The sequence below is a fragment of the Salminus brasiliensis genome, chromosome 6 (genome assembly GCF_030463535.1).
Source record: "Salminus brasiliensis chromosome 6, fSalBra1.hap2, whole genome shotgun sequence".
Classification (NCBI taxonomy): Eukaryota; Metazoa; Chordata; class Actinopteri; order Characiformes; family Bryconidae; genus Salminus; species Salminus brasiliensis.
The window spans coordinates 9252324-9264382 of NC_132883.1; the positions used below are offsets into that span (position 1 = coordinate 9252324).

Below are 12059 nucleotides of genomic sequence, written 5' to 3' on the forward strand. Positions count from 1 at the left end.
TCCCCAGAAAGCTTTCAGATGTAAATCTTGAAGCATTAAACACTGTTCAATTACACACATCACCACCTAATATTGAGGAGCTACAACAAGTCTGACTATTCGAGACATGCAATTCACAAGACCTCTGAGCGTGCTCTGTGGCATCTGGCACCAAGACATTAGCAGCGGATTCTTTAACTCCAGTAAGTTGGGATCTTCATTAATCATATCAATGAGCCATAGGTGCACCAGTTGGTCTTTCTTGAGCACTTTTGGTATGCCAGGAACACCACACAAGACCTACATGATGTTTTGGAGATCACAATCTAGTTCTTGTCAAAGTGTCTCAGATTCTTATGCTTGCCTATTTTTTCTGTTTTTAACACCTTCAAGACTGCATAATACATCCACTCCTTGCCAGATAGCCACTGTAGATTAAGATAATCAAGGCTTTCCACTTCACTTGGCAGTAGTGCTAATGTTATGGCTGACTGGTGTATATCACTTTTAGGAGCATGACAATAATTGTTACAAATGAGAGCAGTTTTTTTTTACTTTGAAAAATCACCTTTAAAATAACAACCTTTAATAAAAATTGTGCACACCTTTATAGGGAACAAAAACACACGACCCAGTGACTGGTTTAAAAACCTTCTCTCAGTAATTCTATTTCTGTATTAATGTACAACCGTTGAAAATTACAGCATTTGTTTTTTTCAACTTTTTTCAGGTTTTTTTTTTAGTTTTTTTTTTTTGTTTGTTTTTTTAAATGATCTAACTATCAACAGCCATTTTTCAGAAAAAAAATCAACTCAATGTGAGAAAAGAGAAAAGAAAGACAGACTGAAAGAAAAGTGATTACTGGGGAAAGGGGGGCAGGAGGAAAAGAGGCAGTTAGACTATTTTAGAGGAGTGTTTTAACTGTGTGCGCATGTGTGTGTGTGTGTGTGTGTGTGTGTGTGTGTAACTGAAGTCTGTGTGTGTTTTCAGCTAAACGAGGGTGTAAAAATGGGGTGTTTGACAAAAATACAATCGTGCTATTCTGAACCCCTGTAGCTGAGAGGAAGGAAGGGGAAAGACAAAGCAAGTCTAAAGAAAGAAAGAAAGATGGGCAAAACAAGAAGAGAACACATAATAGCAAATGGCAGTAGATGGGTAACAGAGAAATGGCAATAAGAGGAGACTGAGAAACAGCACTGAGAGGAAACAAAAAGAGAAGAGGTGAGAGCATCTTTGGAGAGAGGAAGGGATGGATGAAAGGATTAGAGGAGAAAGGGGAAAGGTGCTGCTGGTTGGTCAGACGGATGTTCAGGTGTCATGGAAGTCCTTCAGCAGTGTGCGCCTCCTCTGCTCTGCAATGTGCATCTGATTCTCCAGATCCTGAGACACAAGAAGATAGGGTACTTTAACATGAGAGCAGGGTGATAGGATAAGCAAAACAAGCATAAATAAGAGGGAAACAAAAAGCAATAGAAGCCTTATTTATGATGCATAACTGCACAAATGGAGGTTGTGGGCGAAAGATTACTCATAGTACACATTCAGCACTAGGTGTTTGAAACACTTTGCCATGCATTGCTATGTGCATAACGAAGGGTGAGATATGCAGTGTAGGAGGGACAATTAGTGATTTAATACTCTAAGTGTTTCAGTACAATTCTGTTGGCAGTTAACAATGGAAATATTTATTATTTTCAGAAAAGAATCCAGAAAAGCCCTACTTAAAAATCTAAGAAATAAGGAGATCATATTAAAGACAATTTAGTCTTGGGAATATCTGCATACTTGCAATAGTAACATTTAAGTGATACAACATGTGTGATCTAAACTGTGACAGAAACTCCTGACAAGTTTGTGAGAAAGAGAAAATACACTAATGGACAAAAGTATTGGGACACCTGCTCATTCATTGTTTCTTGATGGCATGCATTGACAACAGCCTTCGTGAGGTCAGGATGCTGGATGGTCACCACCCTAGCATATCCCAGAAGTACTGAATGGAGTATCATCACAGTTCCACTGCTACACAGCTCAATGCTGGGGGGCTTTATACCCCTCTAGCCCACGCCTAGCATTAGGTATCATGCAAATATGTTCATGTTTATCTGCATTAGAGTCCTATTCTATTGGCAATACTTTTCCACAGGGGCCTTTGTACATCTGTGTCAGCAAAGGTGTGTAAGCACCTTAAAGTAATGAACCATATTCATTAGAAGGGGTATCCACAAACATTTGTACATGCATTGAAGAAAAGGGCCTCCCCCTCTGCAGTTTAAACTCATCTCTCACCCCTCGGTCTGTGGCATTGAGCTCTCCCTCTCCTCTCTCATAGCTGTCCGCCCTCTCCACCTTCCATGACAGGTTCTCGATTTCCGCTTCCAACTGGGCTTGCTGGTACTCAAACTGCACACACATCAAGCATCAACTAGATATCAGCTCACTAATATTAATACTCAATTAAGACAACATACATCAACATAAAATTGTCACCATGTTTGGCTATCTTGTGCTCACCAGTTTTTTGCGAGGACCAGACTCCATGTAGTAGGCATAGGGATAAGTATACTGCAGTGTGTAGCGACACTAAAGGGAAGACCACAAATACAGTACTGTAATCAGATACATCCACGAAATGCAGGAATGTGCGTGTAATTACAAGGGTCCAGTATTATGTATACATGCATGAATTCATAAAAATAATTTTTGGTTCACTCTTTGATACAAGGTTGTGTGTATAAACATATGTACATATAAAACACATGCTAGTACCTGTCCATATGTAAATCTAACAGAGAAAACATCTTTGAGCAAGCTTACCTTGGCCAGTAGCTTGGCAGCGTTCTGCATGTACTGCCAATCGATCCAGGTGCCCAGGTTATTCATCACTCTTTCCTGAATCTTCTCCTGGATGCGCTGGTACGTCTGAGCTTCCAGCTGCAAACTCTTATTGTGGTTCTCCCACTGATCACGTCCACAAAGACACAAACAGTGAGCGTTCTCTCCCCAGCACATCTTACTTTTTATGTCAGAGATTCCTTCCAGAACTCTGCATAGTGTCATCCCCTACTTCAGCATATTTTCTTTTATTAACTTCAATAAAACATTGGGCTAGTCTGATATCGGTAGGACTAGTTCATTTAATTGAAAAGTACTAAAGTAAAAGTAAAAGTAGTACTATACATTTTAGTTTAGAATAGGGAGCTCTGTGCTTTTAATGGCAATCTGGATTGGGCTAACGGTAATCTGGATTGGGTATTTTTGTTCAGGCAAGCCCATAGAGTTTATGTAACTCCATTCTATGCTTATGCGATGAAGTTGCCCAGTGACAAATTGTACTAGATGCAACTCAGGCTGTGTTGGGAATTATACGATATGCTTATATTCTGTCTCTCTGGAATTACCCAATGAAAACACTGGGCAAGTTTCCTAAAGTGAATCTTCCTTAACATCCAGGTTTCTTTCAATAGGCAATAAAACTAATGTAACTAAAACAATTGCCAGATACAGTATTAAGACTGTACCTAAATTAGAAATTATCCAAATAAAAATAACACTTAAACCTGATTACAAAGCACTTCAGACTGTGGACAGAGATGCCCAACTCTATACTGAATAAATATTGCAGCAACATCTCCCTCTGCTGTTCTGCATATGGGAATGCACCTGCCCTCTAGACTACTGCCATTTGATTGGGGTGTCGGCTCTCTCCAGTACATTTCCTGACAAGAGTATGTGATAAGGCATGTAGCCAATGAGCGTGACTAATACAGCAGCCTAAAAGCTGTGTTCTTGTAAACATGAGCCGCCAGTGAAATAATATGAATGACTATATATAATTATTACATTGTGAAGTCATATTTTAAATAGAAAAATGAACAAGGAAAACATGCAGACTCCATGTCTGCACATTAAGACCTAACATCTTGAAGTTTCTGGAATTCTCTGACCTAAACACATAGGATCTCTAATCCAGGTCTTAAGAGCTTTTACAGATTTGCAGGAACCCTGTTGTATGATTATAATGCATATACAAGTCTCATGAAACATACAGGTGTGAACAAAGTCAAAGTCCAAGTCCACTTAAAACAATATATTGCCTATTGCATAGCAGCGTTTTGTGAGAGTCAGGACCATGTATGAGGGCATATAAGTACAAAGGTAGTAGACATGAATGTTTGTGTCTCCTTTAGCATTAGAGTGTATTTACTGATCTCAAGCTCAACCTCGCCAACAGGAGGTATTAGGGACCATTACGATCCACACGTGTGTCATCCTTTCAAAAGTACAAAAGGTATTTCAAGGTCCTCACTGAATGCTGTCTGTGCATGCAGAGTGTGTCTCTTACCCTCTCAAAGTAGAAGAGGTATTTTTTCAGGGCCTCTCTAGCCTGTGCCTGTTGGCTCTGGTTGACAATGTCAGGATTCTCTTTGTAACGACTGCACTCATAGTACTCACTGCCGTGAGTTTTCCAATCTCCCAAACACATCCAGCAGAAATCTAATTTACACACATAGACATAAACTTAATTCAAAGCTCAATGCCCTGACTGGTCATGCATAGCAGGACTGTTTTAATTTGATTATGTAATCTTGCATGTATTACATCAGCAGGGTTATCTTACCATGTTTACACTTGGAGCATTGCTGGAAAAAAAAGAAGACAAGTTAAGAAAAACCTCACTTCAATTAATTACAACTTCAAACCAATAAGGAAAATGAGCCCAAAACAAACACATCCAACAATTAACATTAGTGAAACCACCACATTAACTAGGAGACAATAGACAGATATTCCTTTGTCAGTACAACAAAATGAAGTGGCAATTCTAACAGCGTTCACACAACAGCCAGCAACAGAAATACATTTAAAAACTGTACTGCAAATAAAATGTGCAAAAATATGATGAAACAAAATACAGACTACATATATAACTGGTTAAAGCTGCTTAAAATATAAATATAAAAAAGGTATAGTACTGAGATTTCACACATTTATAATTCTGAAAGGCAGTGGTTGTACAAATAAGTAATGAGAATAAACAGGCATCAGGTGAATAGGGTGCTGTAGTGTTTTGAATACATGCAGGTCCCAAAACAGTTAGGGTTGGAACTAAACTGTAGCGTTCAAGTTCACCTATGGCTTCAGGGCCATAAGTGAACTGAACACCACAGAAAAATAACTGGCATAGCTTTATTTTCTAATTGTTTTGGTAGTTTATTTTGGTTAAAATAAATCAAGAGGATCTCAATTCCATATCTGGAAATTAATACATGTTTTTGTAATCTAACACACTTGATTAAATTAGGTCAGGTAATTTCCAACCCACTCAATAGCAGAGTCAGGTAATTAAATATTATTCAGAACACAATGTCCCCAGAACTAGGACCGGGAACCAATGAACTACGCTCTGTGGTCTTATAAAAATAGCATATATAAACACAAGCCATATCAGGATGTTGATGCAGGACCATCCTGTACAATGGCAATGAAACACACTAATATCTCTGCCAGGTTTATAAGTGAATGGAGTTAGAGTGCACGCTACTCACCATGTGGTTGCAGCCTCCATTTTTCTCAATGCAGATATTGCACTTAGGACACTGCAAGCAAATGAGTTGAAGGAGAATTCAATCAGCAAAAGAAATCAATACCAATGACTGCAATACACCTGCTCAACTGTGCTGTAATGCAAAATGAGTATGTAAACAGAGGCATATGCTACTGTGGGTCTACTCACGTCTTTAGTGTGCGCACTGATATAGTTAGCTGTCTCAGAGTCATCTGCACATTTAGTGAGCCATTTACGGATGGTAGCACAGTCTGTTGGGGCGTGGTACATCTGCCTGCACTTAAAACTAGAAAAGGCAGGGCAAAAATCACTGAAACAGAATATAATGATCTTCAACATACAAACCAAAGGTAGACTGTAAAGGCTGAGTGTTGTGTGTCTAAGAAGGACTTGTTTGACAATGTAGACGAGAGAACGTAGATACGTACCAGAAGACTTCACCGCAGCGACTACACTGAACTCTACGAGCTCGAGGCTCCTGCACCTTTATGACTATGGGACAGTCTGCACCAGGACACAACTGTAGCTGGAAATGACTCTAAATAAAAAAGAAAATATGCTGAAGAATTTTGCATGCTTATTTTATGTAGATTAAAGAACATTTTGGAGATATTTCTTTGCCCACATGCATACAGACACACACATACCTCTACGTAGTCCCTGAAGAGGTAGCGTCTGTATTTTTCCTTCAGTTCCTCACTGGGCAACAGGGGCAAGACAAAATCCTCTGGCATCCTTAGAGAACAGTCTTGTGCCATGCAGGAGATCCCTGCACACATATTGCAATAAATTTGACATAGGTTTTCCACATTTAAGCTAGTGGTGTTAAGGATTCTTGATTAAAGTCACTTGATTCTCAGTTATTAGTGATAAGTTACATTTTCTGAGCAAAACCAATTTCTACATTTTCTGAATATTTATGTACCAGCATCAGCACATATGCACATAAAATATTGAATATTGCTATTTTTATATTAGTGCATCCCAAAAGCAAACATATTACAACTATGCAACAATATTAAAACACCTGCCTACATGGACTCAACAAGACATATAGCCAACACAAATGTATTCTGCATTTTGTGCTATAATAGCTATTATGTGGAATCGGACCAGAAGGGCTAAAGTTTGATTTCTGCGCCCATCAATGAGGCTTGGGAGCTGGTTTACATTTTGCCAATTCACCCTTTTGTCTTTCCTTGGAGCACGTTTGGCAGGTACTAACTACCGCATACCGGGAATAGCCTACAGGACCAGACGTTTTAGAGATGCTCTGACCCAGTCATCTAGTCATCACAATCTGGCTTGTCAAAGTGGCTCAGATCCATACAAATGCCCATTTGTCATGTTTTCAACACATCACCTTCCAAGCATTGACTGTTCACACGCTGCCTAATATAACCCAAAAGTGCTGTTCTGATGAGGGAAAAAAAAAAAAAATGTTCACTTCACATCAGTAGTTTTAAGGTTATGGCTAACTGGGGCACAGTATACTTTTAGGTCACAACGTGTTTAAAACCCTTCCAACACCAACACATATTTTCCTAAGCATGTGTGTATGGGGCTTGTGTACGCGTACTCACCCACTCCTACGCCATCTTTGACCAGCACGGTGCAGTGCTGCTCCCAGCAGGATTTGCAGAAGGAGTGCTGACACGGTAGAGACAGCAACGCGTCTCTCCGAACAAACTGCAGACACACACCGCACTGCAATGACGTCCCAGCCTACACATTAAACACATGGTTAGAAAGTGTTAGCCAACCAAGAACCCACACATAAACAGAATGAAAAACATAGAACACATAATGTGGTATAGGCATCTATAAGTTGAATTTGGCTGTAATGTTCTTAACAAGTTGTAATCTCTCAATTGCAGATTTAGGCATCCCAGTGCATATTTGCTATTGTGCTTTTTAATTGTGTAAAATAACAAAATGATTTATAATTTAATCTTTTTTAATTGTCCAGACAAATTTTGTCACTGATTTAAACTTTTGTTCTCTCCGCTTTACTGCAAATTATGAGATTTTTCTGATTTTTAAATTTTTACTACTATTGATCCAGTTAAGGATGCTGGGTCATGTTTAGGTTTTGTAAATGTGCATCATTTGGCTCTACAGAATATATGATTGGGTATCATCAGCATAGCTATAAAAATTACATGCTTTTTTTAACAGTATAACATCATGGAAGCATGTACAAAGAAAAAAAAGTGAAGAAGTGGGCCTAATACAGAACCCTGTGGAACACCAAAAGCCTATTTTAAAATATCAGAGTCCACTGTACAAATCATTGCAGTAAAATATAAAAGTACAAGGACAGAGATCCTATTTTCACCAGCGTTGACATTACAGAGATCGTTAACTATCTTTAGCAATGCTGTTTCAGTGCTATGACCTGATTTGAAACCTGATGTGCTACATGCACTGTGACTGAAATTTAAACTAGCTATATATATAAAAAAAAAACAGTGATGAAATCTTGATGGGTCATGGTTAAAACATGGACTTCACTTATTACATATAGCCACACACATCTGTACTTACAGTGAGAGATCGACAAGTGCTTATAGGCTGAACCTGGGCCTCACAAAGCAATTGAGAAGAGTTGGACTTATACCTGCACACACAAAGCAAACCACATTTCTTCCTCCTTAAGTGTGTTTTTGTAAGCTTTTACATTCGTCCAAAAATGTGTGTATTGACTTACCTGTCCAGTATTTGTGACACTTGCCAGTGAAAATGTACGAGGACCAGTTTGGCTACAGCTGGTAACACCTAGAGGCAGAGAAAGAAACAGATGGAGTTATGCATGAATGCTTGTACCTGGCTGACTTCAGACCTTGAGAACATGACCAGCAAGGTCTTTCAGATAAAAGAAAAAATAAATCAGTAAAATAACACCTAATAACCACAAAGTGTAGCAACTTGGCTCAATCTGCAAGGCTTCTCACAAATAAAAATATTTTATTGGGTCTATTTATACTCTGAGCTTGCCAGGGAAGAAACCAAAAGAAATCTCAATCCTACCACATGTATATGGTTCTCATACAAAAGAGAGAATCCCAATTTGATAGCTTTAAAATATCAAAAACGACACCTGAAGACTCAAACAGGTACTTTTAGATGTTCCAAGATATAACTAAACACTTCATTACTTTAAACCAGGGTTCTTCTATTTTAGTCCTGAAGGGCCATGGTCCAGCACAGTATAGTGAGCTTTCTACACAAACATCTTGTTTAGCTCACTCTGATGTGGCCAGGGCAAATGTCCCCAGTATATTTGTTGGATGCTCTTTACAGGACATCCCTGCATGCCCCTCTGACAGATTTAACACTGCTGAAGCTTGTCTATGTCTAAGCACAGACCTAAAACTGGGCTTACACAAGCACAGCTGTAACATTCCAACCAGCAGTCACACATTCGTGAACCAAGCCGCACTAAAACGTGCACCACAACACACACTTCTCACAGTAATCTCTCTCAGACAGATACACACAAACCTTCAGGGCGCTGGCTACATGGTTGACCTCCTCTGTTAACACTCTCTGGCTCTCTCTATAGGTCAGACACGTGAACTGGTATTCCTCCGGGTCGAAGGCGTCGGCTTCCTGTTGCTCCACGTCGCTCTCCACTCCTACGTAATAATCAGCAATATCGCCTGGATCTTCCTCATCTGCACCATCGTCCTCCTCTTCCTCAAAGTCTTCCTCATTACTGTCAGACGCTTGACTACTCATGTCCACAGACATAGCCCTCAGGGCCTATCCACTCCCGTGCCTACCGCCGCTCTCCCACCGATAAGCGGCTGCTGTGCTGCCGCCGCCGTCGTCTGCCCCAGACTGGATTGCGTCTCCAAGGGGGGCTTTGCAGCGCTCAACAGCACCGAAAGAAACAGAAGAAGTCACACTCCCCGTCACTCATGGAGGAACCAGAGAAAGGAATGGACCGACTGGTAGAAAAAGAAACTGGGGAATAAACAGAAGAAAGGAAGAAAAGGAAAGAAAGGGTGTTAATATTCAGTATTGTTCACTTCTTGTCCACAAAATATTGAGTTTCAGTGGGGTGTATGTGGACTGCACTAACAAATACACTGTAAACAATACATTTAGACTATGTAAAATGTAAAGAAGCACACATTTTAGTATATGAACCAAACCATAATGCATCAGTAGTGCACACCACACCATTTCAGACATAATTCAATAATGCTTAAAACTTAATATTGTTGTCTTTATTAAGTATCTTTACGCAATATTGTGCTTTAACATCTTTAGCACACCTCTGAGGTGGAAATCAATTCCAACAGGTCATAGTTCTGCACTCGTAAGAACAGCACCCCTCTGCTCCAAACCTGAATCAAGGCCTTTGCGTTTCGCTCATCTGCTGTACGTCCAAACCTAGATGTTTATCTCTCTCACTGTGGGGTCAATGACACATCAGTAATCCACAGCTGCTGGTCAAGGAACCAGTGCCTTATCTACAAACACACAAGCCTCGCAGGAGTTCACACTTTCATGCAGGGCTGTGGTCCTCCGCTCTTTTGGAGGTCAGGACGTTGTTATCCCCCTGTAAAGGGGTGAGCACGAAATAACCATCGCCCACAAAATAAAGCCTCGCTGAGCAAGCTCACTCACGTCCTCCCAGCTATGTGCACGCCATGAGTGTCGTCACCTAGCTGGCTAGATAATTCCGTCTGAACCCAGGCCAACACGGCCAGAGATTTGAGAAGTAGCGCTAAGTTGGAAGATCAGCTGCGGAGCTCAGGGGAGTTGTTTTGCGGTGGCGGACGCCGGTGCCTGTCGCGGTCCGCTGTGCATTCCGCCCGCTGCTATTAATAGCCCGCGGCACACGGTGACACACATAAAGAGTCCAAACAGCTCGGTTAGAGATTACACTTTAAGTCCAGGGAGGGCGGGGGATGGACGACACACTGCAAACTCACCGTATCAGCTCGCCGCCTCGGTTTGTTTATATCGGCCCTGCTTACTTCGCACCGAGCTAGCGCTAGCTAGCTACTGCTAACTCAGCTAGCTAGCTAGCTAGCCGCTGGCTGAAGGGGTCGTTGCCGAGTGCGCGACTCCAGCACTTCACGCAGGAAGAGACTAAAACATGTAAAAACAAAGCCCCACTCGACTTTAACCGACCCCAAATATATTCTAAAGAACTGTGAATTGTTAAGCGACCACTTGGGGCTATTTTCTGTCTCGTGAGCTCGCTGTGCGCGACAGGAACCGATTCAGGTTTTACCCCAGGGAGAGCAGACAGCCTCCGCCACTGCCGCGCACTTCAGTCCGGGGACTCGCATGTAAACAAGGCCGTTGCGGTGCCGTCGAGAAAGTAATGCAGTCGAGTGAGTCAAAACCCATATCCCCCTCAAACACACCAACTTTACTTTACCTAGTGAGATGTGCCGGGTAGCACCGTCGACTTTAGCTTGTGGAGGATTTCCAGGCGCAGAAGAGCTGCTGTTCGGCTAGCAGAGCCGCTGCAGAGCGGAAGATAGAAAACACAGGAGGGGAGGAGGGGGGCAGTGGCGTCACATCCTTCAGTGAACCGGTGGTCCATAATATTAGAGACGGAACGTGTTGGCTAATACACACACCCGTAGGTAGGACACATATGGCCTATATCTTTTTTTTTTTATATAATAAAAACTGAAATTTAGCCGTTTTATCATTTAATCTTAGTGTTATTAACATCAGGAATTCTATATACTATTTTTATTCTATAATTTTATATGTTTTTTTACTAGTGAAAATTAAATTTGTGATATCAAGAATCCAATTATCAATTATTCAAACTTGCAGTACAAATAACTAGTAAAAAAACAATACTCACATCTGTAAACTGCATTCCTGATATCAAGGTAAAAAGATGAAAACGGCTTACCATAGACAATTTCTACTAGGAAAAATAATTCTACATATCTCTAATTGGAAGTAAGAATGCAATTACAGATACGAGAGAGTATATGTAATGTAATTCATGTAAATCAGCATGAACATATGACTAGTCAAATTGCCATCATAGATCTGCAGATATGATATTACTACTAATAAATTCATGATTGATATCTAACATTAGAATTTGTTCTAGTAAAAATTGCATTACAGGGATCACACAGTATGTATACCAGTTGTAGTAGTTCACATCAAGTAAAATTACATTAGCTGTAGTAGTCTACTACTCACTATAGTACCACACCTACTACAGTAACACGCGTGCTTTGAAAACACACTGTAGTCGAACACCTTCAGGATTGCAGTAGTTTCTATAGCACATATAGCAATGCATACTGTAGTGTGCCACACTGTGATCTTCTGATGAATCTTCAGTGCAGATCATGCTTGTACAAGAAACACTGTACAGTAGAAAGAAAACACCACCATCCTTGTGTCAGGTTCTTGTTGTCGTATGAGATTTGTCTTTGCCTTTCGGGCCAGCATACAAGTGGTTCTGAGAGTTTTCTTTTATTGAAAACCAAACAACCCTGTAGCTTTTTCAAAC

At 40.5% G+C, this 12059-nt stretch overlaps 1 protein-coding gene across 1 annotated transcript; it reads right to left on the bottom strand.

Annotated features, from left to right (window-relative positions):
* Nucleotides 1–514: 514 nt before the first annotated feature.
* On the bottom strand, nucleotides 515–11057 carry arih2 (ariadne homolog 2 (Drosophila)). The gene is made up of 15 exons (XM_072681565.1): nucleotides 10950–11057; nucleotides 9053–9517; nucleotides 8259–8326; nucleotides 8096–8168; nucleotides 7132–7273; nucleotides 6196–6317; nucleotides 5977–6086; nucleotides 5717–5834; nucleotides 5529–5579; nucleotides 4601–4622; nucleotides 4325–4476; nucleotides 2797–2940; nucleotides 2494–2562; nucleotides 2269–2382; nucleotides 515–1359 (listed from the first exon to the last, which is right to left on the bottom strand). The coding sequence occupies exons 2-15, from the start codon at nucleotides 9299–9301 to the stop codon at nucleotides 1288–1290; spliced, it is 1506 nt and encodes a 501-aa protein (XP_072537666.1). The 5' UTR covers nucleotides 9302–9517; nucleotides 10950–11057; the 3' UTR covers nucleotides 515–1287.
* Nucleotides 11058–12059: the final 1002 nt, after the last annotated feature.